Here is a 27840-nt window from a genome sequence, read left to right on the forward strand (position 1 = left end):
CAATCAGATGACACGACGACAATACAGAATATCGGCTGTTAAATGGGGGTGGGGTGGGGGGGTGAGGGACGGAGGTTTTCATGCCTGAACTCACCTTAACAACAATGACAACATTAAAGCAAGAAAGACAATATAAGGAGTTGTAATCCTGCTGATTGCACAGTGCAACTGCTAGTTGCTTCAGCACGTCCATGCTGACAATAAACTCTATATGAAACATACAAGCGGTTACAGTGATACTCTTAAAAGTCAACTTATTTATTCAAGGTGCATATCTCTAGGTAAAAGAGGCAAATCTCTTGAGCATTTTTGTTCAAGAGGGGAAATCTTTTTGTACCACTTGGCTTGAAAGTGTTGTGCATGGTTGCAAAACGTGTAAAGCTGAAGCTGATGAAAGCCGAAGGAGCAAGCGGAAGAAGCACAGGCCGTCCGTTAAGGCTGCAGGAGACGACCACGTTAGGAGCTGACATTGGCGGCTGAATCTCTTAAACGGCGACACTCACTTGCTACTTGATAGCTTACACGGTGCTGCTATTATGACTTACGACTGAGTATCGCAAAATACTTTTGTTGTAGTAGTAAACCAAAAAATATCATCTCAGAATTCCAAATTTAACCATTCATTCGTTCGTTCGTTCATTTTCTACCGCTTTTTCCTCACGAGGGTCGCGGGGGTGCTGGAGCCTATCCCAGCTGTCTTCCACCCTGGACTGGTGGCCAGCCAATCCCAGGGCACATATAGACAAACAACCATTCACACTCACATTCATACCTATGGACAATTTGGAGTGGCCAATTAACCTAGCATGTTTTTGGAATGTGGGAGGAAACCGGAGTACCCGGAGAAAACCCACGCATGCACGAGGAGAACATGCAAACTCCACACAGAGATGGCCGAGGGTGGACTTGAACCCGGGTCTCCTAGCTGTGAGGTCTGCGCGCTAACCACTCGACCGCCGTGCAGCCTGAATTTAACAAATGTTTCTTTTTTCTTTTGTTTGTTTTGTTATGAACAGTAGGCGAGTGAAAATGTCTCAGTCTTAAGAAAAAAACCCATTTTGTTGTGTGTGTTTGGAAAGAGTAAAGATCGAAGGCAAACCTCCCGCCGCTCTGCAGGAGGAAGCACGGAGAACAAGAAGTCTGCCCACGTGGAGTCGGAGGAAAGGTGTCTTAGTCGGTGAATCTCTGGCATGCCTTCTTCCAGCGACAGGCTGTGCACCACATCTCTTTCTTCTCCATGCCGTACACCTTTCGGCACTTCTTGGCTTCCCCGCGGGGTTTCCTTGGTGACGGCACATGACACACACATACAGGAAGTAAGTCACTCCATGCAATGAACCTGATGTGACCCCTTCAGGGTCCTTTGGTCTTACCAACATAATTCTAAGCTCCAGACAAGAATAAGAATAAGCTTCAAGACTCCAATACCACTCAATAATTTTGTCAATAAAGTGTATAGAAATGATGTAATACACAATTAAGACCGACAGAAAAAGATTGTCGCCTACCGGCTTCCTTGTGCTGATTTAGGTGTCGCCGTTATTAAAGCGTTGTTCTTGCTAACAGTGCCATTAGTGCTGGATGCTGGCAGTCGCTTTTCCCCGATGCTCACTGTGCGCACAGGAGTCACAACAGGCCCCTGCACATAAAAGGCACAGTAGAACTTTATTTGATACATGTCTGCCATGCTACATCTATATGTACTGTGTATGTATATCGTTATGCTATGGAAGCTTTATGAGACTCAGAACTGTGATTTAGTCAAGTATGACTGACTCACTTACCGTATTTTCCGGACTATAAGAGCACTTTTTTTCATAGGTTGGCTGTTCCTGCGACTTATACTCCAGAGCGACTTATAAATGTTTATGTTCCATAAACCCTGGACACCTTTTGTGTTCATGTTTATTTTTAGTGTATCTGAATAAGCATTGTGTTAGCATATCTTCCACCTATTCAGCCTGTTCTCTATTCTTTTATTGGTACAACTTGCCTTCCAAGAGGACCTAATGTCTGTTTTGGTCAAGTCGTTTGGAAAATAAATTACGTGCAAAAAATGCAACTTATACTTCAGTGCGACTTGTACCTAATTATGTATTTTTGGCCTTGTGTGACTTATACACTGGAGAGACTTATAGTCCGGACAATACGATATATTGAGTAAATAAAAATTAATTTAAATTAAATGGCTCCATGTTTGGGCATGACAGATACTTTAATAGCAAAACTTGGCAATGAAAAGTGGTTCAAAAAGAGACTAAGTACTATAGTAAGTACTAAGTACTAAGACATTTGCAGCCAGAGAGAAAAAGAGTGTGAATCAGCTGAACCGATAAGAGAGCCAAGCTCTGGTCAAGATTCCGTGAGACATAGCCTCACTCACCGGGATGCCTTTGAAAATAACTGGAGGGGACTGCCATGACACACTGATGCCATTTCCAGTCCCCGTCCCGGTTCCGGTTCCAGGCCCAGATCCATTACCATGGCCTGAGCCTGGCAGCTCAGGAACCACAGGGATATTCACGGGAGCAGTGGCCTGGAACATGAACAAGCACCACACACAGCCAGAAGACCAAGGACACACAAAGAGGGACAGGAACAATGCAGATGAAGCGGGAAAGGGATTCAAAACAGAAAAAAAGGGAAATTAATCATTTATTGAGAGGAAATTTCTTACGTCCAAATTTCAAACGGTTATTCAAAAAGAATGAACCAATCCCATCACATAATATTTTGTTTAGGCAACAGAAACAGAAACCTCCGAGCACTCCAACCATCAATGCGGTAAGAGAATTCTCCCAGACATTCCAAGTCTAAGGTCATCGAGGTTGGTGGGCAATGGTGGAACGTAAACATATTTTAATATAAAACACATAAAAAGGTCTTGGTATCTCAAAGAGGTCTTGGGCTCCCTTCCAACCTACGTTGAATAACTCTGTATGTGAGATGGCCACACAGCTAGGAGACCCGAGTTCGATTCCACCCTCGGGCATCTCTGTGTGGAGTTTGCATGTTCTCCCCGTGCATGCGTGGGTTTTCTCCGGGTACTCCGGTTTCCTCCCACATTCCAAAAACATGCTAGGTTAATTAGCCACTCCAAATTGTCCATAGGTATGAATGTGAGTGTGAATGGTTGTTTGTCTATATGTGCCCTGGGATTGGCTGGCCACCAGTCCAGGGTGGAAGACAGCTGGGATAGGCTCCAGCACCCCCGCGACCCTCGTGAGGATAAGCAGTAGAAAATGAATGAATGAATGTATGTGAGATATCTAATATTAACAACTTTGATGACAAAAAAATATATTTGTTGGGGGGGGGGGGATTTGATGTTTTGTCTTCGCGCCCTTGAGCAACAAACAGAACCTGAGAATTACACCTGGCTATTAAAATTCAATTCCAATGGTGAATCCAAATCTTTACAAAACCAATTTGTTGAAAATATTTGAACTACATATGAAATACATAAAGGCCACGAACGCACCACCAATGATCATACTTTACATCTGCCTTTAGGGGTAATATATTTGAAATACATATAAGCCTCAAACGCACCACCAATGATCATACTTTACATCTGCCTTTAGGGGTAATATATTTGAAATACATATAAGCCTCAAACAAACCACCAATGATCACACTTTACATCTACTTTTAGGTGCATTGTCTTGTTGCCATGACGACTAAACATCACATGACACCTCGTTTTCATGCCGGGTGACACCATTTGATTGTTGCCTCCAAGGGCATCTCAGTGAGGAGTGCATGTGAATTAGTCGGCTTAGACGAAGAGAAGAAAAATGAAGGACAAGAGCAGATGGAGGAGGCGTGGAGACTCGCTGCAGAACAGTAAATTGGAGCTTGTTGACTTCATTGTTTGCATCAACTTGGCTTGATATTAACAGAAAACTTTCTCCCAATGGTATATCCTCCCACACTGCCGAGCTGGAGATGACCCGGGACCTTATTCCTCTCGAGAAGCGCCTTGCCTCGGCGAATATAATAAGAACGTTTAACGTGATGACTCGGACTTACCTGGTACGCATGGTCAGTGCGGATATGGCAGAGCATGGAGGGCGCTGATTGGCTGAGCAGTGTCGGGGCGTGGCTCTGTGGTCCGTTCATGTTGATGTGCTCTGAGTGCGGGACGTCAGAGAGAGGAAGTGGGAAGATGGGCGGAGGGCCGACGGTGGTGGGCGAGGTGGGTGTGAGGCTGGACAAGCCCTCCGTTAGACTGTCCATGTTCACCTCAATCTCTGAGTAGTAAAAATCCTCTTCCCCGTCGCTGTAGTCTGAGTCACTGTTACGCCTGGAAGGAAGCCAAAGAATATTAGCTCAAAATTAACTCACATAGCTTGTCAAGACCTATCTAGTTACAATCAATCCAAATCAATATTACTTAATATAAATATTAATAAAACAATATTGGGGTTTAAAGTTTACAGCAATGCACCATGTTGGGAGGCTGGGCTGATAATATCAGAAACACCCCTCACCACAATCCGATCATTTTAGTAAAATACTACCTCTTTAATATCAGGACTGTAAAATCTGAACGCAATTTATTGACTTACTAAAGCTGCAACTACTCTTCCCCCCAGCAGGTGGCGGTAGAAGGCAGTGTGCAGCTCAGCTCATGAGGCAAGCAGGATGTTTCACATCTTGCAGATGACAAATTGACACTGTTTTTGTTTTACCTCAGAAAGTAGCCTGAAGCTAGGGATCCATGATTACACAACACAGTAGAAAAGTAAAAGTAAAAGAAATCCCTGGTGAAAAAAATGATCTTAAATGAAATAAAAACAAATCACATAATAAACACATATATATAGGGTCAGGCAAAATGATATGACACATTTGTAGGTTAAATAAAAGGCAAATAAAGTAAAGTCATACCGAAGTACAAGGTGATGACCATACAATGACATTATTTAAATAATGACATTATTTAACCTACAAATGTGTCACATCATTTTGCCTGACCCTGTGTATTTTTTTAATAGGGTCAACTCACCCCAGGTGGACAGTGCGGACGTGCCTCTGAATTCCTGAGGAGGTGCTGAGGACCTTTTCACAGTTCTTCCACAAGCACTTGAACATCACCTTCATGGAGTTCTGAAAGAAGGGCCACGGTGCACGTGAACACAACACGACTGTGACACGCTTCCCTTTAACATTGTCTCCGAGTTCACTCATTAGCAGGCTGTTGATGAGTTCCAAGAGAGGATACGGGCCATCGTGCTGCCAGATTCCTATGTGTGCCTCCAACTGGTAACCTCAACAGAAAAGCCTTCATTGGGTATTGAAAGCTGCCCGACAAGGGGTAGAGCGCAAACCCCATTAGAGCATGACGCTGCTAAAACAGAGACCTCATTCACAGAAAGATCGGACAAATGGAGCGCCAGGCTCTTTTATATCTTCTAAAATGACGGGAAAAAGACTGTTTGGGAGATATAAAAGTACAGTTATGGGTGGACTACATGGACATCAATGCACATCATTGGGTCAACATGACTCAATCAAGTTCGACCAAAGGTGTCTTTTTGGCATCTCTGTGTGAAGTGTGCATGTTTTTGTTTGTTTGTGCTGGTTTTCTCAATAACCATAACAATAACCACATCACTTCGTCCGAACTCGGCACACCATCCCCCGGCTTGAGCCATCGCCCGGTGGAAGGGGAATAATGTCATCCACGGATTCAGCCTCGAGGAAGCATATCCACACACAGGGTTAAACTTGAACATGTTTATTTTAATCGATAACCGCTTCCTTATGGATACTCCGCCTTGTTGACTACACTAGCTCCACCTTGTGTTTAAACCAAGAAATACAAAGCACATATTGTATGTGAGCCATAGCAATTATATTGTTTCACTCTGATATGGTCCGGTCAAAAAAGGATGGCGGACCACATTTGGCCCACGGGCTGTAGTTTGGACACGTCTGGGTTAAGAGGTGTATCCCAGTCTTTTTTGTATTTATTTATTTATTTTTACAAACAAGGGACATTAAACACAACATTCAGTGCTCGTTCCGTGTAATCAACATAGATGTGAGGACATCGAAGTGTTTTATTCTTACAGTATGCATCTGGCTTATAAGACGCTGGTCGCTCTCCCATGGGCAGGCTGGGACCTGCTCTGTTGCAAATGAAAAACAGTGGGTGTGCGCTACTCGCAACTTTCAACAGTCTCTGCAGAAAGAGGCTGTGGGGAAGGGAAAAGGAAGGGCAAGATTAGTTTGAGTGTCGAGTGTTAACACTCCACTCTCCAATGCCACTCTAATCTGTTTCTCATTGGTGCTGGAGTGTGTCTAATGCCGTGTTTAAATGATACTCATAAAAACTAAGCAGCAAAGCCCTTAAGTCCAAAAAACACAAATCACCTAATTCTTAAAGTGTTTTTCCTGCATTAACACTGCTACAGTACGACTGGCGATTGCCATGTCTAACAATCTTCTTAACTCACTGCTAGCAAAGGAAACGACTTCAGTCCCAACTGCTCATAGAAGAGTCCAAGTCTGACCATATCCCGCATACTTGGAATAAGAGCAGTTGATCATTTCTCTCGGAACATTGATTTAAGTTTGTGTATCTCAGTGCTCTTTACTGTTGCTCGTCTCCACTGAGGCTGAATAGCCCACTCCCACAGACCGTGCTGTACTCAGCAAACCTCCGACACTGTGATGCCAGAGGATTATTGAGTTTCATTTTGACCAAATCCTGTTATTCTGTGGCTGAATCCTTCTACACCTTTACATCCTTAGACGCAACCCTTTCCACATCTTGTGTCCACAGACAAGCAGCACGAAAATGGTAAGAACATTTAGGGTCATTTCTACATGTAATATACGTATCCTCCATGTCGGACCTCCCCTCCCTGGGGTGGCCTGCCTCACATTTCCATAACCCTTCCAGGTCTAGTTAATAATCTGAGGGGTCAGTATTCAAACGATTCAAATAATCATTTTAACAGGACGTGAATGACACATACACACAAGTGTTACCTTTCGCTTTCGGGGTATGGGGTCCTCAAACATGAAGTGTGCACTCTCTGTGACATCCTCGTTGACATCATCACCCTGGGACGAGAGCAGGAAGTTCTTGTTGGTATCGTTGGACAGAGGTGGGGACGGCGTGGAGGGCACCGATTGGTCACTCGCATCCCAGCTCCAGTTGCCACTGGTGGAGCTGCTGTAGCTGGCTGACAGCACCTCTTTCCAAGCCCTGTTAGCTGGCTCTGGAACTGCAGTTCAGAAGCAGACACGCTGAGTTGATGTAACTTGGAGATGAATTCATTTAGCTTAACGTGTTTCATTCTTTCCTCTCTCAAGTGACAAGACAATTGCTAGTATTTCCACATGTAGGGCATGAGATTCATTTATGCATAACGTACATTAAAGGCGTGCGAGCAGATTAATATAGTTCAAGAAATACTGCATATTCAGTCCCGAGACCAGAGTTGTGCATCGTGACTCATGTAATATGTAGAACTACTACGTGTATACAATTGATGGAAGACAATGTAGGACAAAAGACATTAACTCCAGGAAGTCAGACTGTGAGGAAGAATTTAATGCCACAAACTTGCAATCATGCACACCTTTGTGTATCTGAGAAACATTGCAGCACTTGTTGTGTGTTGCAAAGCTTGTTTAGCCCAAACCTAGAGTGTTGAAAGGCCATAAAAAACATTGATGAATAAAAATCGATTTTCATCTTTGGTCCACTTTGTGCCATCCTGTCATGTGTACGCCTTCGAGATGACTCACTGAGAGCAAATAACAGTAGCCTTGGTTATGCTCAGCAAAAAAACACTTTTTAAAAAAAAGGGGGAGGGGGAGAAAAAAAGCTGACAGGACTTTGACCGTCTGGCAGGGTTGTCATGGGGATGGCAAAAGGGAGCTATAGTGATAAGGTCACGATAGAACATTTGGCATGGCGTATGACTCAGATTCGGTTGCGGGTGGATGTGGTGTTGTCCAAATGGAGGAGAAGGTGGTGTTACCTGTGGGAGCAGAGGACGGGCAGAGCACCAACGGGGACGTGGACAGTGATGTCAGGACGGCAGCGGCCATCACCTCCTTATCAGCATGACCTGAAGGCTTCCTGCAGAGCACACAGATAGAGAGAGACCAGGTTTATACTTTCAGTAAGATTGTTTATTTCAGTAATTGAGGCAGAGGCCGCCACAAGAGACCACTACGGAGCTGAAACAAACAACAGCCTCAGGACAGTGGGATATGAAATTACTAGAGAGAGAGAGAGAGAGAGAGAGAGAGAGACACACAGAGTCAATCCCCCCCTCCAAAAAACAACCCCAAACCTCATTCTGCACCACCTCCTATCTTCGAGCTCAGTTACATGCTGAACAGTCCACCCATAGATTGAACCTTGTTTACACTGCCCACTTGAAGTACTGCACACTCACAAAGATAAAAGTACACACCAGACAACCACAGAGGATGCTTCGGTACCCATAATTACTTGTACTTATTTGTGTCATTCTACAACAAGGCACATTCAAACCATTCAATCTTTTCATTTCCAAACTCACTTCCTGTTGTCCTTGAAAGCAAAATCCGGGGGAAGACATTTAAGGCAGGGCCAAGAATTCCTCAACACACTTGGGCCCCCCCCCACACACATTTTAAAAGTGTTGACTCAACACAGGCAGGCAACATGCGTATGAACCATTGTGCTTTACATACTCATATGTAAATGTACACATGAAATCTGTGCAACACAGAAGTATACTGACACATAAAAAGCTCCACATGTTCTGCAGCTTTAAAAAGGTCCCGCCCCCGGTCTGCACAACCAGAGTAAACTGGTTTGAGGCATTCTCTCAGCCAAGCCCTAAGCCCTGGCACACATTCACTCCAAGTCTCTGTGCAAACACACAAAAACTTCATTCCGGACTCCACAAACACCGACGGGTAGTAAATCAAGCGAGCGGACATGTAGAAGAACACGCACACACCCAAAGTTGGAAGTGACTCGCATGTGTAATATTTTTTTATAGTTAAAAAAAGTTTTTCGTGACACTTTTAGTGAAAGTGTCACATGCCCGTTGATGACAATGTGTTCCGTTTGGGGGTACACAGTTATTCAGGTTGTCAGAATATCACAAGAGTGGGTAACGTGTACGCATCCATACACATTCACTCACCGCATATGCATAAACAACCTGGTCTGGACAAGAGATAACAGGATAACAAGATTAGTCGTGTCCTGTTTCCGTGGTTGGCCTTGTTCTCAGCAACAAACGGGGCCAAGCGAGGACATGCATCTGATGCATATGTCTATCTCGGCCTCTTTTTCAGAACACTTCTGTGCTTTTTTCTCCAATTCTGTGTACACTATAGACAAGGTGTTGTTGTGTTGACTTTGGAATATAACACACCGCACTTTCAGTCTTTCAGTAGATAGTAAGACTCTGTGTCAGTCTCATTTGGGCTGCAGCTGCATGACAAAGTTGGCTAATACTGACCGCAATGCATACTTTTGGTTGTGTGTATCAGTCACGTAAAGCAGAGGTCAATCACACACAATCCTTACAGATAATTCCAAGGCAATTGAAACATTTTTAGCACACCTTTACAAATAAACACACACACACGCAAACAGAAATACTCCAAACCGACCCCCAATTTCCTGACATTGAATTTTTCCCTGCCGCTTCCTGGTGCAGCTCTGATATTCCACAAACGTTTCATAATAAGCGCATCTGTGGTGCATGTGTAATTGATCATGCTAACAGCTGGAAAGCTATGCAGCTATCAAACCAATCTGGACATTAAAGTATCCACAAACAGGTAGAATTAGGTGGCTCATCCTATCACACAGCAGACACGTCTTGACTCTGTGGGACTTGACTGTAAATCTGTCTGTCTTCTTATGACAGAAAGAGGGACTTTTATTTTGGAGTAAGCCATACTGGGTGTGTGTTTACTTTTACTAAGCACGCAGATAGAGAATGTCAACAAACTATCTTTTTATATGCACCGGACATTCATGAGCACCTTTGGGCCTGAAGGTGTTTCTAGAAGGAATTAGTACTGTATTCATGGAAAGTATTGCACCTGATGAAATGACTAAATTACATTCATTCATTGCCTTACATTTCAAGAAAATAGGTAGGCTCAAATATCTAAACAGCTATACCACAATATAAGGGTTACAAAAGGGTCCAACTTCCATCCATCCATTTTCTATGACGCTTATCCTCACTGGGGTGGCAGGGGGTGTGCTGGAGCCTACCCCAGCTGACTTCAAGCCAGAGGCAGGGTACACCCTGGACTGGTTAAGCGGGCAGTCGGCGCAGCACGGCGCACCCATGTCTCCGTCCCTCCAATTGGTGCAAGTGGCAAAGGGAGGGGGGGGGGGCGTGAGAGGGTTTAACACAGCCGAGTCTGATCTTAACCAATCAAATGAACTCCTCTCATTGCCTTTAAATGCAAAGGGCCCACTGGACTGCACATCAGAGGCGATAATAACGCCATAATCACCATGTAAACCACCTCTGTTCCTGAGAGTCACATTAAACAGAAGTAATGGGGAGCAACATTTTAGCTAGTTTATAGCTTTTAGCTATATGGGTAGAGAAAGAGAATGGTACATGTGGTGCATTCCCTTGACGACATTTTCAAATTACATGCCAATAAAGTCTGAACTGCGGTATAAGGGCATTACAGTCTGACTTTACTAAATCAATTATGATTAAGGATGTTGCTTTTGGATGTTTTTTTCACATACTTACATATCACTGACAAACAAAATAAAGACGTATGATTTTCAGACTATTTCAATTCAAATGTGAATAGGTTTTAAAGTAACGAGCCTCCTTTGCATATGCCACAGGTCCATGAGGTTTAAAACTTTCTTGGAAAATCTTCAAAATCATTTTCGTCTTAACTGTCCACATCCCTTTGCACATTAATTGTAGTAATTGTCTGTTGCTCGGAAGCACGTCACAAACATCAACACACGAAATCGCCACAGGGAGAGAGAGGGTAAGATATGATGACTCCGTGTTTGTGTTCAGCAATCCCCTGCTCTATATTTAACACAACACCTCGGCTCATCATGTTACCAACCGCATAGAAATCCCTGGGATATGCCTGATTTATGTCTCACTGTATTGTAGTTTATGGCTGAATCCCAATTCCACCCCTTGGCACTTGGCACTTGTCTTACCACTTACCCTTGGTTTTCCGCACAATGACACAATGACTAGATGGAGATAGCAAATTGTGAGTTGTTTTTAAAATCTACATCTACATTACTTAGTAACTGGCCGAGAGAATGCCATGTTTGTGTCCGACTACAACACAACCTTTTTGGTCACGGCGCGTGGCTATGACCGCTGTGTTCCCTGGTTCTACAGAGCTCCGTGGAAGCACGGACGCTGACCGACATTTTCAAATCTAATCATTTATGTAACGCAGCACATCGTAGTGAAGTATGTTTGCTTTGGATTATAGCCACCCTCGTCCACCAACATTATTCTATTCATCATACAGTAAATAAAAGATGTAAACAACATGGCCATATGTGGACAGCACATCCATCCATTTTCTATGCTGCTTATCCTCACAGGGGGTGTGGGGGTGTGCTGGAGCCTATCCCAGCTGTCTTTGGGTGAGAGGCGGGGTCCACCCTGGACTGGTGGCCAGCCAATCACAGGGCACATATAGACAAACAACCATTCACACTCACATTCATACCTATGGACAATTTGGAGTGGCTAATTAACCTAGCATGTTTTTGGAATGTGGGAGGAAACCGGAGTCCCTGTAGACACGGGGAGAACATGCAAACTCCCCAGAGAGATGCCAAGCAGAGAATCGAACCCAGGTCTTCCCAATCTCCGGGAAGACCTTTGCTGTGGGCGGGTCATGGTTTGCCTTTTGCCTTTACTCGCCAGCTTGAGCCATGAAGTAAAAGCAATGACAAAAAGCAAATGGAAAAGACAGACACAAAACAAAAAAAGGAATGACAAAATGGAAAAAATACAAAGAAAAAGCAATGTGAAAACGGAAAAAGAACATTAATATTTGTAGACATTTTAGATTATCGATTTTCTTTATACATCCACACGTATTTTGCTTTAATGTTGGCACTACTGTGGATCTTAGATCAGGATTTAAAAACATGACATTTGACCACTCAGGACAAACACAGAACAGGAACTGGTACCATGAAGTCCAACGGGTATAATAAGGTCATGTAGTGACTGACAGCTGCCCTCCCCCACTTCAATACATAGCCTCTATTAATAGCACATTTCTCTCAGTTCCCATCTTACTGCTTCAGTGCTACGTTATGCCCCTCCCTGGTCCCTATTTGTTCTTTATGGGAGTGCATGGTCATGACAAGCAGCAAACAGCAAGTCGTGCCCCCCCCTCCCCCGTGCTTGGATAAAATCTTATGCCAGTGTTCTGACATTGTAATAAAAAAGATCTTGTTTGGTATTTCTTATAATTGCATTCACCTCTCAGTGAGCAGCATCAGGTGATATTATCAAGACGTAAGCGTGCAATCATGTGCGTATTTATAATTCATCAAATGTTGTGCAGTCCACACACACGCTGGCCCTTACGTAAGTCCCTAGGCTGCAAGCCCCCTGGAGAGGGAGAGGCTGCTGTATGCTGGAGTTGTGTCTATTTAATGCAGGCTGTTGAGTGTAATGACTATTCAGTGAAAGGATAAAAAGATCTCTTTTTCGCTCGCCCCCCCGATCCACAAATGCAATTTGTCGCCTTAGGGCACAGCATAAACAATGACCGGCTTTGTTCAGGCGCAATAATAGAAGATTGGCGACGATGATTCCCTCTCCTGGGTCTGACTCCCGCATGAACTGGTTTTTCCGAAGTGATAGATGAAGCAAACCACTGTCATAATCTCACGTTTGATTTCATCTAACATATGGCATTCGTGTCAAGCACTGAACAATATTTCCACATGTTCCTGTTCTGTCTCACCATTTTAATCACATTTGAATTTCAAATAGCTAACTACAAGCGTACTTAGTACCAAATCAGACAACAGTGCTAATAAATTCAGAAGACGCAATTGGCCCCCTCCCAAATTCACTGCCCTTCATGAACTTAATACACAGTAATATTATTAAACACACATAGATACCACAACGTCCATACTGGTAGAAACTAAAAACCCCGTCACACCATTAAAACTAAAAAAAAACAAAGAAATCTGCCCAATGGTACAATCCCACCCAAGTGAGTAGAAACCTAAAACACTAAAAGAGAAAATGGCGTTTCATCAACTCAGACGAAATGGTTCAGCCTGGAAATAGAGCCTTAAGAACTGTGTAATTCGCTGTACACATATACCTTAATGGTAAATAACGACAAACACATACTAACAAAGGTAAGAAAGAACAATGGAACAACTAAAAATATTCAAGGTGATATTTTTAGTTGAATACATTTATTAGTGGAGTTTTAGTGTAAGCTCAGTAATGTGTGGCCTCCACATGTGATCGACTTGGAGTCATACTGTGTTAAGTGTTCTCTTTATTTTTATTTTTAGCCTTATACTTTAAAATATGTGGCTTTCATGGCGGTCTCGGCCAAAAAAGGTCGCCGACCCCTGGGTCAGACCAAGCATTTGGCCAATGTTGGGCGGCATTTATCCACTTTTAGCATTTAACTATATCTAATTTTCACTTTCCGAAATCAGGCTGCCTTGTGCAGAAAAAGAACAAACGTGACATATTCTTCCTCAATGGAGCGACCGCAACAACATATTATGAACATTCTTTCTTTGCACACCTAGCTAGTTATTTTCCTTTTATCCAGTATTACTAATTTATGGAGGTGCACCATAACAAAATGTTGTAAAACAAAAACTGCCTGTGCAAGTCTTTGCATCAATCAAGTGTCACCTACTACATATGGGCTCAGTCAAAACTAAAACTTATTGGATACTGATTGAAAGTAAAATGCCATTATCTCATTTTAGGAATTGATTTCTTTGCACGGATGCGACGGCCCTTCTATATTAGAGGCATTATTCTACTCTGTTGGAGCTGGGGAAAGTTAAATGTAGAAATGGCTTCTTTGTCATCGTGGAATACCATTGATGGGATAGTTAACAAGACAAACGGATGCAATAAGAATGGAAACACTCGCAATGATGGAGCGATTTTACTCTTACATAATCAATATGACGGCTATTTTTTCGAGAAAAAAAGAATTGTTTGTTGGACAAAATGGTGTGATCCCAACTGTCAAGCTGTTTTGATTCATGAAAAAAACAACAACGGGGTGACACCCAGACTGGCACAGCCCGACTGTGGCAGACAAAGTTGGCCACACTTTGTTGACTTGTGTACATTGTTTTCCGCCTCTGAATTCAAACTGTCAACCATCAGCCATGTGCTTCTGTTAGAAACTAAACAAGTATAGTAAATAAGTATAACAGACACCGCTGTGATTGACTGGCGACCAGTCCAGGGAGTACCCTGTCTCTCACCTGAAGTCAGCTGGGATAGGCTCAAGCATACACATGCGGCCGTAGTGAGGACAAGCGGTGTAGAAAATGGATGGATCACTGCCACTGTATGAGGTTCAACTATTTCATACACGTTTATTATTACTTTTTAAAAAGGAACGTTGACTGCCAAAGATGTCGATCAACGTCTTTTGCTTGCAGATCAAAGTCTTCTGAAGGTTGTGTGCGAATTTCCGACTTGTAGACAATGTATTTCTGTCCCAGTTGGGGGCAACTGTTCTATTTTCCTCCAATCGGCAGCAACAGCTTGGATATGAGGAAGATAGAAGTTGGTGAATCGCGCACTGACAGAGGGAAATGGCGACAAATCCAGCACAGACAAAAATCCAGGCAGCTTACACTGGCAGTTTGAGTGGCTGTGGATCTGTCACCATCAGGAAGGATTGGGGTGACATTGGTGACGGGAGTGTCGTGATCGCAAAGGGAAGATGTAGGTGATGCAGTTGTTGTTGTTGTTCGTCTGTCTATAAATAGTCTGCGCATGCACGCGCCCACACACGTATGTAAATACTTCAAAAACATGCAAACATTTGTAAATACTGTGCTATCAAGTTTGGGCACCCCTTTGTCGTTTTCAAGATTTTCCTTTATAGATCACTGGTTGTTTGGAAACAGCAATTTCAGTTAAATGTATCATATAGCAGACAAACACAGGAATACTCCAACGTATCTGACATCTGCAATTGATGCAAATAATCACCTGCTAACCACACACACACACACACACACACACACACACACGTTTCTGGTGTCAGGTTTCTGATGTGTTGCCGTGGTGCTTGATACAGTTTGTTTTCCCGAACCCTGTACCGCTCTCTTTGTCTTCCCTGACTGTGCTGCTGGTCTCCCAATAGCAGACGGACTAAACATCCGTTCCCCCAACAGTTGGCTCTAGGAAGTCATTATACTCACATTCAACTAGAAAAAAATGATTTTCACTTTACAGTGCTGGTGATCAGGAGAACCTGGCAGGCCTTTATGGAGTATCTGCATAGAATCATTATTCAATCGGAATGTAATTAGATTCCCCGTCCCCTTTTTTTGTGTGTGTGTGGCCTTATTTTTGGGTTGCTTTACCAATTCTGTCTCAACTCGGCATGTAATATTTATCCATCTATTTTTATTTCTTTATTTTTTGCCTGCATAGTTTTGTTTGCTACTGTGGGTTGCTTAAGTTAGCAGCAGCCTTGGTTGTTGTTCCCCGGAGTGCTGTGCTGTGCTGCCTGTCAGCTTTGTATTGCTGCACTAAATTCACTAAATAAAAAGAGGTGTACAAAAATAAATGGTGTTTTCTGAAGCACACACATTTTCAAAAATCATCTTTGGAAATATGGACAAACCTTGTGGATGATGGTTTGCTTCGAGGCGCCACCGTTTACTGTATACAAACAAAAAGACATCTCTGGATTAAAACCAAGAGTGGCTAGAATAGAGGGACAATTACCACATTGTGAAAAGTCCTTGGAAGAGCGACAAGCGGTGCTCGGGTTATTTGGGCAGCCATTCGCACCCTTCACAAGGTATGTGAAGATCTTTATCGAAACATTAGTTTGCGGTAAATAGGAAAAACTGAATGCTGGAAAAAACAAACACTGTGGATGTAAAGCAGGAATCTGTCAAACTCCTTCTTACCATAAGTCCTTCTGTCAAGCTTCTCAGCAGTGAACATACAACACAGTATATACTGTATACGTACTATACTACATTCACATGTGCTGCTTGTGCGTGGATCATGACATAAATATACGAGTCAAACCTGAGTCAGCATTGCATAGCAAATGTGTTGATGTAATAGCCAGGGGGGCGAGGAGAGGAGTGTCCTTCACAAGTCTGTGCTGAATGATGACTCGCTCACAGAATGAACAGACTGAATGTGTGAAAGACAAAAATGGGAAGTCACAAAATGACCTGTTGAGCTGGTTGACTGATTATATTTTCCCCTCGCAAGCCAATTATTTACATGACAGAAGTGCTTGCCTGTGTTACATTATAGAGTGTCCATACGAGAAGTGGGGTTGCTAAATTAGTAGCGCTACCCAAAAAACAACCTAAAACTAAAATGCTAAAGTTACTTACCATTGAGAGATGTCGGGAAGTAACATATTTTCTTGACAAACTTCGGACTGTCTAGTCTCTACTTCCGGATCGGATTCGGGATCCAACACATATGGTTGTATGTTAAAAGAGGAGTAGGCATGCCTGGGTGAAATATATTAAAACAGACCGTTTTCGTGGGATGCACGGAATCCAAAGAAATACAGCTGAATAGGTGCAGATTCTGCAAGAACTAGAAAGCTTTCTGTGCTGGTTATGGAGTCCACAACTCAATCCAAAAGGGACAAATTTGCATAATGGGTCCCCGTTAAATAAAAAGCACCAGCATTAAGATAAATAGGCAGTAGTAGTAGTAGTAGTAGTAGTTGGACTACGACATTCATTCATTCATTTTCTACCGCTTATCCTCACGAGGGTCGCTGGAGCCTATCCCAGCTGTCTTCAGGCGAGAGGTGGGGTACACCCTGGACTGGTGGCCAGGGCACATATAGACAAACAACCATTCACACTCACATTCATATCTATGGACAATTTAGAGAGGCCAATTAACCTAGCATGTTTTTGGAATGTGGGAGGAAACCGGAGTACCCGGAGAAAACCATGCATGCACGGGGAGAACATGCAAACTCCACACCTTGAGGGTGGAATTGAATCCGGGTCTCCTAGCAGTGAGGTCTGCGCGCTAACCACTTGACCGCCGTGCAGCCCTGGACTACAACATGTCCTTGTAATAAACAAACGGCAGACGAGGCTGAACAGTAACATCAGAGGGTAGGAGTCCAAGTCAATCAATTAGTGGTAGTCATGGAAGTCATTTATCGAGAACTGATTGTGGAGAATTTGGCTATGTGGAATTTGATCAATGTTTGTAATAAGGTAATGTTGCAGTACATCTTTAAGCACTGAGGGCCTAATGGATTTCACCACATACAGCCAGGAGCCATGGACACAATTAAATTAGGCCATGTCTGAACCAGACAATCACATAAAAATATATTTAGTGGCTGTCATGTGCATTTTGGCCAATCAGATGCTTGAAAAATAATGATCACTCATTATACAGCCTCTGTTCATCAAAATAACACTGGCTTTCATCTGCGCAAATGACAAGCCCCTTCCCGCTCACACAAGCCGTACCCCTTAAGGATGCACCGGTACTGAAATTTTATGTCACACATTACCCAGGCTGTATATATTACAGCCTGGGTAATACAATACATAATGTATTTTTCTGCAACATTGTATCATTGACGACATGCTGACAAACACAAACTGACGGGCACATTGATCCAACTCTGTGTGCACTTGGTGTACATGACTTTTACCGAAGAAAATGCTACAAACGATTGGAATCATACAAAAATACATTTATAATACAGTATAACAACCTCCAGTAATATAACCTGCCTCACCTGACTGCACATCACTAAGCTATTCTCCTTATTACAAGCCATTGTACTGTAAAAGTTATAAGATGTGTGTGTCTACGTAAATGGTTCTAGACACAGAATACTGTAAGTAATACTACTAAACCTACAGCAGCTCAGGTCAGGAAAAAGTGCATTGTTCCAATTGACAAAAGTCAATACCAAATGACGCAATTGTGTCAATATATCAATTGTAGGGGTTGAATGGAACAAAGAAAGGATTACAATAAGGATTCTATACATCTGACATGGCTTCAGATGTGATGACAAACCTCAGTGATTGGTTACTCGTTACTTTCTATTGCGCATACACGGCAAAGCTCTGTTGTGTGTTTACAGTAATTGTGCAGATAACCATCCAAACCAAGAGCGGGACTGCGTCACATTTTGCTTCCACCCTCTGGAGTAAAATGGCATGCCATCAGTCATGAGGAACATCTGCTGCCTCTCAAAAAAAAAAAAAAACAAGGCACATGCTGTCTTGTTGACCAAGTTACGTAGCATTGTGGGTATTTCAGACAAAAAGAAACTATGACCGAAAAGTGAGAAAGCAGTAAGAGGATGAGATAAGGGGCGGACGTTTTCTGGGGAGCACAAAATGAGGCACTATATTGTTCTGGGAGTTTAAATCTGGATTTGAATAGGATTTAACCAGTCAAACCTCCAACAAAGAAGCAAGAAGCTAAAGACCAAATAAATGGGAAATGGAATACATGGAACAGACACAAAGCTGTTGAAAGAGCTCTTAACAAGCGGAGACGGTTGTGAGAGCACAGGCAAAAAAAAAGTCTTGACCAAAAATTGGTCAAAATAATGTTGTGGCTGATGCCTTATGGAGAGCACTTTGCTCTTAATTGTTTATGGTAAACCCAGCGTTTTTTTTTTTTGGTGTATCTTCAGAGTGATATTTCATGTATTATTGGTATTGTCACAGAATTTTCCGAAACATTTTCTGCTGGAAAACATTTTTTAGGGGGAGGGTGTGACAGCCCCTGCCGCCAGGTTGTGTTGCTGCTTCCTTGCTCTCTAACTCTCTGTCACTCTCTCTTGCCCTCTCTCACCGGGTTACTGCAGGACCGACAGTAGTAGGTAATCAGGTCAACTCCCTACACCCGGGCCTGGGTGTACCCGGAGAAAACCCACGCATGCACGGGGAGAACACTCCACACAGAGATGTCAGAGGATGGAATCGAACTCAGGTCTCTGAGTGTGCAGGCCACACAGCTAACCACTGTGCCCCAAGCTATGGCCAATGAGTTGTAAATCAATTGGAAAATGCAGGTCATTACTCAACAGGCTGAGTCATGGTAGAATGCTAAAATCACACAGCAACTTAACACTCAAAAGTAATATACAAACAAGTACCAATACAAGTTTAAAATGGAAACAAAAAAAACGTGTTATGTTTTCCCATAATGCATTTTGTCTGAGCAAAGCATTTCATTGGCAGACAAGCGGCATTGAAAGTGGTAATGGTGTAATATTATTTGAACAGGCACAGAGTTTAAAATGGAATCCATCACATAGCACAATTCACAGTTTTGCATGTCCAAAAAGGACTAAGAAGAAGCATAGCTTATTTAATCATACCCCTCGTCCTTTTTAGATCTATTGCAGCGCATTAAATATTGAGATATACCAATACTTGGTCACGCTCCCAGTGAAGACATATAGGATGATGTATAATCAAGGAATATTTTGTTGTAATTCTTCCCGTGTCTCAGTTTGCAGAAAACATTCCTCTTTGCCTAGTCGTCTCCTCACATATCAAATTGACCTCTCCTCTACATTGCATATAGTGGCAGATGGTTAATCTCTCATCACCACGCTGCACTATAACTCTCCATTAGCGGGAGCCCATCATTAGATAAATAATGGCTCTAACGTTCTGGAAAAGTGGAACGAGAACACAAAGATGAAATGTTATCCTAGTTTAGGTGAAGAGACAGCGGTTGTCTACTTTGTTTACTTCCAACTTTTGCGGTTATACTTTGTCTATGTGACACGTAACCCAGAATCCGAGGCTGACCTGCCGGACGTGCCAGATCCCTGCTCGCATCCCCGTTGAACCCTGCCCTCCCACGTGACTCCATTCATTAAGAATGACCTTTCACCTCTGCCTGTGTTGGTGCAAGAGACTTAACCTGTTATGGTCCAGGCAGATGACAGAAGGGTTCAGATAAAAATACAAATGTATGATTTGAATTTCAATAAATGTTGCAGCATGTGACAGCACTTGGGTGTAAATTATAGAGAAAATACAGTATATGACATTAATGGAGAAATGTCATTAACTATGCTGTATGTGAGAGGCTTGAATGTCTGTCATTGGGTTAACATCCCAGACAAACGTGTGGGTGGGTAGCTGTTCCTCTGACTTTCAGCAACAGGTTGTAATATCTCCTTTGGTAAAAAAGCCGGTGGCGGGTCGGTTAAAAAAAGAGGAACGGAGGGGTTGAGATGTGGAGAGCTCTCGCCTACCAACCTGGCTTGAAACCCTGATGGTAATTCTCCCTGGACAAAGTAGAAGGCTGGACAGTAATTATGTTAAGAGACGGCCTTTTCACTCTACCCCCCCCCCCCCACACACACACACTCCTCAATGCAGTTGCTTGTTCTGTAGTCATGTTTATGCCGAGCGTCAGCACTTTCTATTCACCACAGTGTGGTGACAGTGTACCTGGGCAAGGACAGATAAGGCAGAAAAGCTTTCAAATTCAAAACAAACTGCCCCCTCCCCACTTCATTTTGTCAGAGCCCATTTTTGTTCACAGAAAACTGCTCTTTGTTCTTTTATCAGTGTGCTGGATCCCACACTGATGAGTATTGACAGGTAGAACAGGCTCTGCTTTGTGGTGGGTGACAGAATCACAGACACAACGAGAACAGGACAGCAAGCAGGGGGGAAGACTCGCAGACGCACCGCTGACAGTACAGGTGGGAGTAAAACAGGCGTGCTGGAATTGGTGCGCACACTTTTATTTGTTCTCTTTTTTCCACTCCTATGTGAATATTAGAGGTTGGCTCAGCTCCATCAGTCAGTAGGAATTATAGTCAATATCCACACACTATGTATTCAACAGCTTTTACTAACTAACCCTCTGATGTTTGCTTTGACTAATACAACATGAATCTGTATTAAACATGGGATATTAAAATAACATGAGACGATTAGGCTATTGAATGATAATCTTTTTCTACAAGTTTTTCAAGTATTTCGAAAATGAAAAAATCTGATTTCGTGTTGGCTGCACGGCGGCCGAGTGGTTGGCGCGCAGGCCTCACAGCTAGGAGACCTAGCCTCGGTCATCTCTGTGTGGAGTTTGCATGTTCTCCCCGTGCTGGGATAGGCTCCGGTAAAAAAAGCGGTAAAAATAAAAATAAGCGGTCAAAAATGAACGAATGATTTAGTGTTGAAGTTACAGCGGCCCCAAATGAACTGCAACCTTACCAGACTTGTTCCTAAGTCAATCGCTGCAGCAGAAAGCAAACAACAACCTTTAACAATATTAACTTCAAATATTAAATTCAATCCCAGCACCCAGTAGCACCCATTTTATTCGATACTGACTGAATATGAATATGGTGTTCTATGGTTCTATGGCTATATGAGAATGGAACCTATCAAAGAAAGATTGGACACCTGTTGGTCAGCAGGAAAAAAAGTTTGTTCCTACCTCTTTCCGATCTTTAATAATTAGCAGTAAAACATAGATCATTTTTAGGAAAATATCAGTTCAGTAAAATTGAGATAGATAGACGCTAGGCAGCTGAGAAGAGACATTAAAGGTCCCTTTTGTAACAATCGGAATTGTTGTCGTTGTTTGGGTTTGACACGGACCTCTGAAAGGTGACGGACTGTTGTTCAGAGTTCATGCATATGGTTTAATTTGTGCACAGTGATTGTCAGTGACGACTAAAGAGACCCAGTGAGCGAAGGTGATGCTCAAACCGTCCAGTTTGTAAAGTCTGGAGACAGACCAAACTGACACACTTTTGACTTCATACTTTTAACCTCGAGATTCGAAGCCCTGTGTCCTTCATAGACGTATTTGTGCTGTGTCGCTGCAATAGATGCCAGAAATGAAGATTATTTTAACCCTTTAAACAAAGCCATCCGGCTGTTACCAAGGCAGCCTGTGAACGGCCTTTGGAAAAAGGCCTGTGCAACAACAACAATGTTGTAGAATTTATATTGCAAAAGGGAAAACCACAGCATCTCTTGATAGTGATTGCATACCAAAACGTTCATGTGTAGGTGTGCAATGCCAGCTCCAAACAAGCTACAACAGGAATGAAAATGCTGGTATTGAACTGTGTTATACAATCATACAGAAAACCTTGCCTGGACATAACCACTGTGATATCATAGGTTCAGAACTTAGAGTGCATCCATATGTTACTTAAAAAATACTCGCCCAATATGCATAGAAACTAATTTATTTTTGGTTCGCGAGCAAGTTTCTAGAAGTGAAATACTTCAAACATATACTACACTTTGTTGTAAAATTATTATGCAAACAATAATGCAATTGTCTCAAATTGTAAAGTACGTGTATTGATTGGTAAGAAATTGGGATGTCAGCCTCTGCACATATTGCTACTAAATCTTCAGCCAACTGTAATGTCTGTGCTTGCGATGAAGGAAGATGTAGTCACCCATGCAATTCCTACTGCAAATGGAAGATATTTATGACACTCTTGTTTGGTTTAGGCAGACATGGGGCAAATGGCGCTATTATTTTGAAGGACGGTCACGGAAGTATGTTCAGCATGTGCGGAGTGTGTGTGATTTAGTGCCACGACTTGCACACACGAACGTTTCTTCTCCTCACCATGACAGCATTTCATTCATCTTATATATCCGCCGTGGCGCAACGTCATCACCTCGGTATGTTTCCGTTTGATCATTTCTACCGGTATTGTGTAAGTCATTTTCTTATCATTAGAAGAATCTATACTGGTATATGGGTACATAAAAATAGCTCCAAGTGAATGTACTATATGGCCATCCCTAACCAATACTCACAAGCAGAAATGGTTGCAGTGGGCCAACAAATACATGAAGATTCATTTTCAAACAATCCTGGTTATTGATGGGGGTCATGGTACCATGGGTGGATGAAGTAGCGTACGGCCAGCATATCTCAACAAGGCTGTGATGTCAGCAAGGAAATGGCTGAGTTATGTTTTGAATCGATGGGAGAGAGCTGGGAGGCCCTTTATGGTCATTGAAGGTGTGAAAATGACCCCCAAAAATATGTAGAGTTTCTGACTGACCACTTTCTTCCAGGGTACAAAATGAAGATCCTTACCTTCTATAGCAAATGACTTTCATGCATGAAATAGAATACCCACCTCATTGGCCCTTATGGGCATAATAGGTGAGAAACTCACGGTTTGCCCCGCCTTTCCCCTGACCACAACCCAACTGAGAAGCAAAATATTTATGAGGGTGGGAGGCAGATCACAACAAAACAGCAGCTGTGGGAGGCAATTCTGACATCTTGCAAAGAAATTAAAGCAGAAACTCTCCAAAAACTCAAAAGCTCAATGTAGGAATTTTAAAGCTTATATCAAATATTAATCAGCATTGCAGCATTTACAAATTGACACGACAAGGTCCAAAAACACCAATTCAGTCGCGATGAGAGTGGTCCAAGTAAAGCTGTATATTCCATTAGATTCCATTAGCTATGCAAGTGTACAAAAGCTGTAGCAACAAAGACAAAATTGTAAATTAGCGCAGTAGTGTTCATCCTACAGGTCAATAGAGCAACAAAGGCCCCGCTATTATGACCACAGCCTTATCTCATCTTATGTAACCACATTAGCAGCTGTGTGCTGTGTAGTGCTTACTCACAGCTCTGAGCGAGGCTGCCGTCAATACACTGCGGTGAAGACATACATTGAACCTGGTGAAGACCCAACTGCGGGGGTGAGAACTTGCACACAAAGACCAAAGCTCAAAAAGCATGTTGGGGCCTGCGTCATATGTGACCAGAGGCACATGACGTTCTTGCGATAAAGAAGGAAGGACCTAACACGCAGACAACGCCCTCTATCAAAAATGACCGTTTTAACCTGTTCTGTTGACAGGTGTTACTGTATAAATCCGTGTTATCGTTCTACACGGCTCCTCTGTTGGCAGATGCCACCACTTTGGCTGTTAATGTGTAACGCAGGTTTGCAGACCCACACGGCGAGTAACCAATCGTAGTGAGAAAGGAGAGCGAGAGACACGGCCTGCAGTCACTCCCAGTCCTCTTTGCTGTTACATAATCGCTTATCAGTGCGCAGGGCTTGTCCCTGGGTGCACTTACTGCTTGCTCTGTGCACAACTGTTACCATATGGAAGGTTAGCCTGGGGTACATTGAAAGACGTTCCAAATGCGCATCTGCAGAAAACGATGCGCCACGAGTATTCACAACACATGAAACTCAAAACAGAACACACCCACATAAAACAAGACTCATTTTCCTGCCTGTCAAACAGCGAGAGAGCAGGCTGTCAACAGAGAGAGGGTTTACAATGAGGAGGAGGAGGAGGAGGAGGAGGAGGCCTTGGCTTAGAAATGCTCCTGCAAGTCAGGGTGCGGTCCAATTAAAAATCAATTAATCACAGCATAATTAAAAACTAAGTTGCAGGCCGTGTGCATAATAATAATTATGATTAGAAGAATATATAATACTAATATAATAATATGGTTCAGCGTCAATATGTGGAACAAAAGTAATTTCACCTAAGACACCTAACTATAGATCATCCCTCACTACATCATGGTTCAAACATTGGTTCCTCGCTCTTCTTGCTGCTTCTTCAAAAAAAATGATTTGTGGTTGACTATTGCCTATTATTAGTCAAAAAACATTTCAAGACAAGTTATGTGTTATTACAAATTATTCTGGTTACTAAGCATCATGGCTGATTGGGTGAAAAAAAGGGTTCACCTCTCCTTCTGTGTGGAAGTGGTAAGTGTTTGGCTTCTTTCTTTCCCCGTCCCATTTGAAAAAAAAATTCTTAATTTTAAAATAAGTAAAAAGGAAGGCTAACTAGTTGGTAGATTGCTATGCTAGTGGCGGCCATCTCTTGTGTCCTTGCAGTGAGCCCACAGCGTGCACAATGTGGTCTAAATAAAGAATAATAGGACTGTAAAAGTGACTGTAGGGGTGTTGTATCAAAAGTACCGGATAATACCTTAAAATTGAGCTAAACTTTATTGATATTTTGCCCATCATTCACAAGCCTTAAAAAAAGTTCCCCTTTAAGTTATATTTTCATCTGTGAAAAAGTGTAACGACAAAGAAAAAAAACATAGTTTGTACTTTTTGTACTATTTCCATTTTTCTCACTGCAAGTGAAGTGGCAAATCAGTCATATATTCTAAAAGCTAGTGTTTTAATTCAATTTGGGGATATTTCGCCTTACAATTATGTTTGTACGCATGAATGTGATGTACCAAGAAATCAAAAGGAAACAGGTAAACAGCTAACGTAAAAAAGTATTTCCAAGGTGTCATTAGGCCTCCCTACCTGTTTCTGGGAACGGGGATATGCGAGGAAGGGAGCGGTTGTCTCTCCATCTGTGGTACATTCTGTCCTTGTGCCGGCCTGAAGCTGAGGGCCATCCCAGCCTGCCTCTCTTGATTCCTGATGTCCAAGTGTATAAAGCTGCCTGGCATTTTCCCATTTGTGCCTGGGCAGTGCGTAGGACTGGCCCTCTTCAGGCTAGAAGTGCAACCAGTGTCTCTGTGGTCCCCCACACCAGTCTTGAAAAAGATGGAAGGATAAATTCACGTGAGGTACAATTACAGGCTCTATCATGCATATATCAGAAAGAAAACTCTGGTTGTCCCTACAATTGAAAGACACGGGAAAACGGCTTTGGAGTACGAAATACTTATTATTATTATTATATATAATACTTATATTCCTAGCATGTCTTTAATGACAGTCAGCAGCAGAGACATGTAATGGTAATGGTAATGGTAATGGTTTTATTTCATTTGTACATGCATCAGATTACAATTGAGTGATCACATAATCAGTCCACATGTCCAAAAAGGAGTAGGAAGAAGCAAAGCTTATTAAATCCTACCCCTCCATATGGTACTTTTACAATCAGTAACTGTTACATTTGTTCACTTCCTGCTTTCCATAATACAATTTAAGGTTTTTTTTTGTTTTGTTTTTTTTAAATAATGTACCTCGTAGCGAAGTACTGGGTGATATGAGCATCCAATGCCATAATGGGTACCATAGTGCGTGTCAATATAGTGATATATATAGCACATCATGACTGGTTCAAGACTCTTCATCCTTGTATTTAGCAAACATCAACTGCTTGTATTGTTTCTTGAATTGGCTCATCGTTGTGCAATGTTTGAGTTCCTTATTCCATCCATTCCATAGTTTGATTCCATAGTTTGTTGGCAGATAACACAGAGAAATGTAATAACATGCAACAAAGGCCTATGGATATATCTGATATATCTGTCAACAAGGGTGTTGCAATGCATGAAGAAAAACCACCACCCTTTTCACATGTTGACTCTTCGTGTTTATGTCTCATTTAGGACTAAAGTTTTTGCACAAAAACCTACAACACACATTTTCCTACTAGTAACCACTATAGCTACCACAGAAACAAGCAAAAGAACTCAATGCAAGAGCAAAGAAAGCTCCACATACTGTCCTGTTTTAATGCCTGGTATATTAGCAAAAAGCTAAAATGTTCCTTTGAGTTTGACTAGGAATTGACCAGCAACAAGCACGTCAGGTATCCGTGGTATGAGCCATAACTTAACCAGCATGCACACAGCCCGGAGATGATGAAATACAAAAGCAACACCGAGTGCAACTTTTGTGCAACTGCTAAAAGGAAAGCAGTAACTGTGCGCACTTCAAATGACTGAGAAGTATGCAAGAGGCCAACTGGTGTTTGCGAAGCTCCACCCTGAAGTATGGAGGAGGGGGAGGGGCGCTAATTTGAGACCCTCTTTCCGGTGAACTTTGCAGATACGCCAGAAACTAACTTTAATAGTTGGAGTAGAGTTAACGTCGACCTTAAGCATTCCCAGCATCAATGCGAGGTGTTCGTTCGGCCATGGTACATACATATGTCACATGTAACGCGTCAAAGTTGATCAGTTTGGAGCCCACGACTGTGGCCTGTTGGCACTCGATCGGCGCAGGACGCCACACGGCTGACAGAATGGTTCAAATACGTCGTGGAAGAGAAGGACACGGCACTTACTTTTTCCACGTCGGGCAATATCCGTCCGTTCGCCCTCGGACAGGCTTTAACCTTCGGCGCTGCCTCCCCGTCGAGCACACATTCGAAGAAGAGAGCCCCGTCAGTGGTCGGTTCGGCAGCCGGTACGACGCCGCGTCTCCCCAGCCGGCTGTCGCGCAGCACCGATCGAGCCGATTGGCACCCGAAGTCCGCCCCAGGGACCACCGGCTTGTCCAACATATACCTGGAATCCATGTTAACGCCGAGCGAGTGCAGACTAAAGAAAGAAAACCAGCTTTCTATAGATCTTAGTGCAATTTTTTGGAGTGAAATACATTTATCACGATTGTCGCAGTTTGATAGGTATTATTTGTGTATTTACGTCTACTTCTAGTCTACATGGAGCGTCCGGTCGCCGCCGCTAGGAATTGCCTACCCGGGATAGCCAACAAGCCGCCCGGTCCGGAGGATAAAGATTGTTTTGCCTCTTTCCTCCAAAAGAATGCCACGCCCCCTGTGCTTGCTCCCCATTGGTCCAGGCGGTACATAAACATTACACTCTGGCACGCTTCCACAGCAAGGCCTTT

General features: G+C 42.8%; 1 protein-coding gene across 3 annotated transcripts; it reads right to left on the bottom strand.

The window, feature by feature from the left end:
* Positions 1-300: 300 nt before the first annotated feature.
* slc2a4rg (SLC2A4 regulator) lies at positions 301-27741 on the bottom strand. Of its 3 annotated transcripts, XM_058052476.2 has the most exons (9): positions 27275-27741; positions 25552-25787; positions 8004-8104; positions 7003-7241; positions 5012-5112; positions 4033-4306; positions 2384-2536; positions 1509-1639; positions 301-1282 (listed from the first exon to the last, which is right to left on the bottom strand). In XM_058052476.2, exons 1-9 carry the CDS (start codon positions 27506-27508, stop codon positions 1171-1173), a joined length of 1581 nt encoding a protein of 526 aa, XP_057908459.2. In that variant the 5' UTR covers positions 27509-27741; the 3' UTR covers positions 301-1170. The 3 variants fall into 3 exon arrangements, with proteins under 3 accessions (XP_057908459.2, XP_057908460.2, XP_057908461.2); XM_058052477.2 differs by lacking the exon at positions 2384-2536 and having other exon boundaries at positions 27275-27740; XM_058052478.2 differs by lacking the exons at positions 301-1282; positions 1509-1639; positions 2384-2536 and adding an exon at positions 2543-3836.
* Between the last annotated feature and the right edge of the window lie 99 nt (positions 27742-27840).

This window comes from Doryrhamphus excisus, linkage group LG15 (assembly GCF_037039965.1).
Source record: "Doryrhamphus excisus strain RoL-2023G ecotype Guam linkage group LG15, RoL_Dexc_Guam_v1.1, whole genome shotgun sequence".
In the NCBI taxonomy this organism is placed as follows: Eukaryota; Metazoa; Chordata; class Actinopteri; order Syngnathiformes; family Syngnathidae; genus Doryrhamphus; species Doryrhamphus excisus.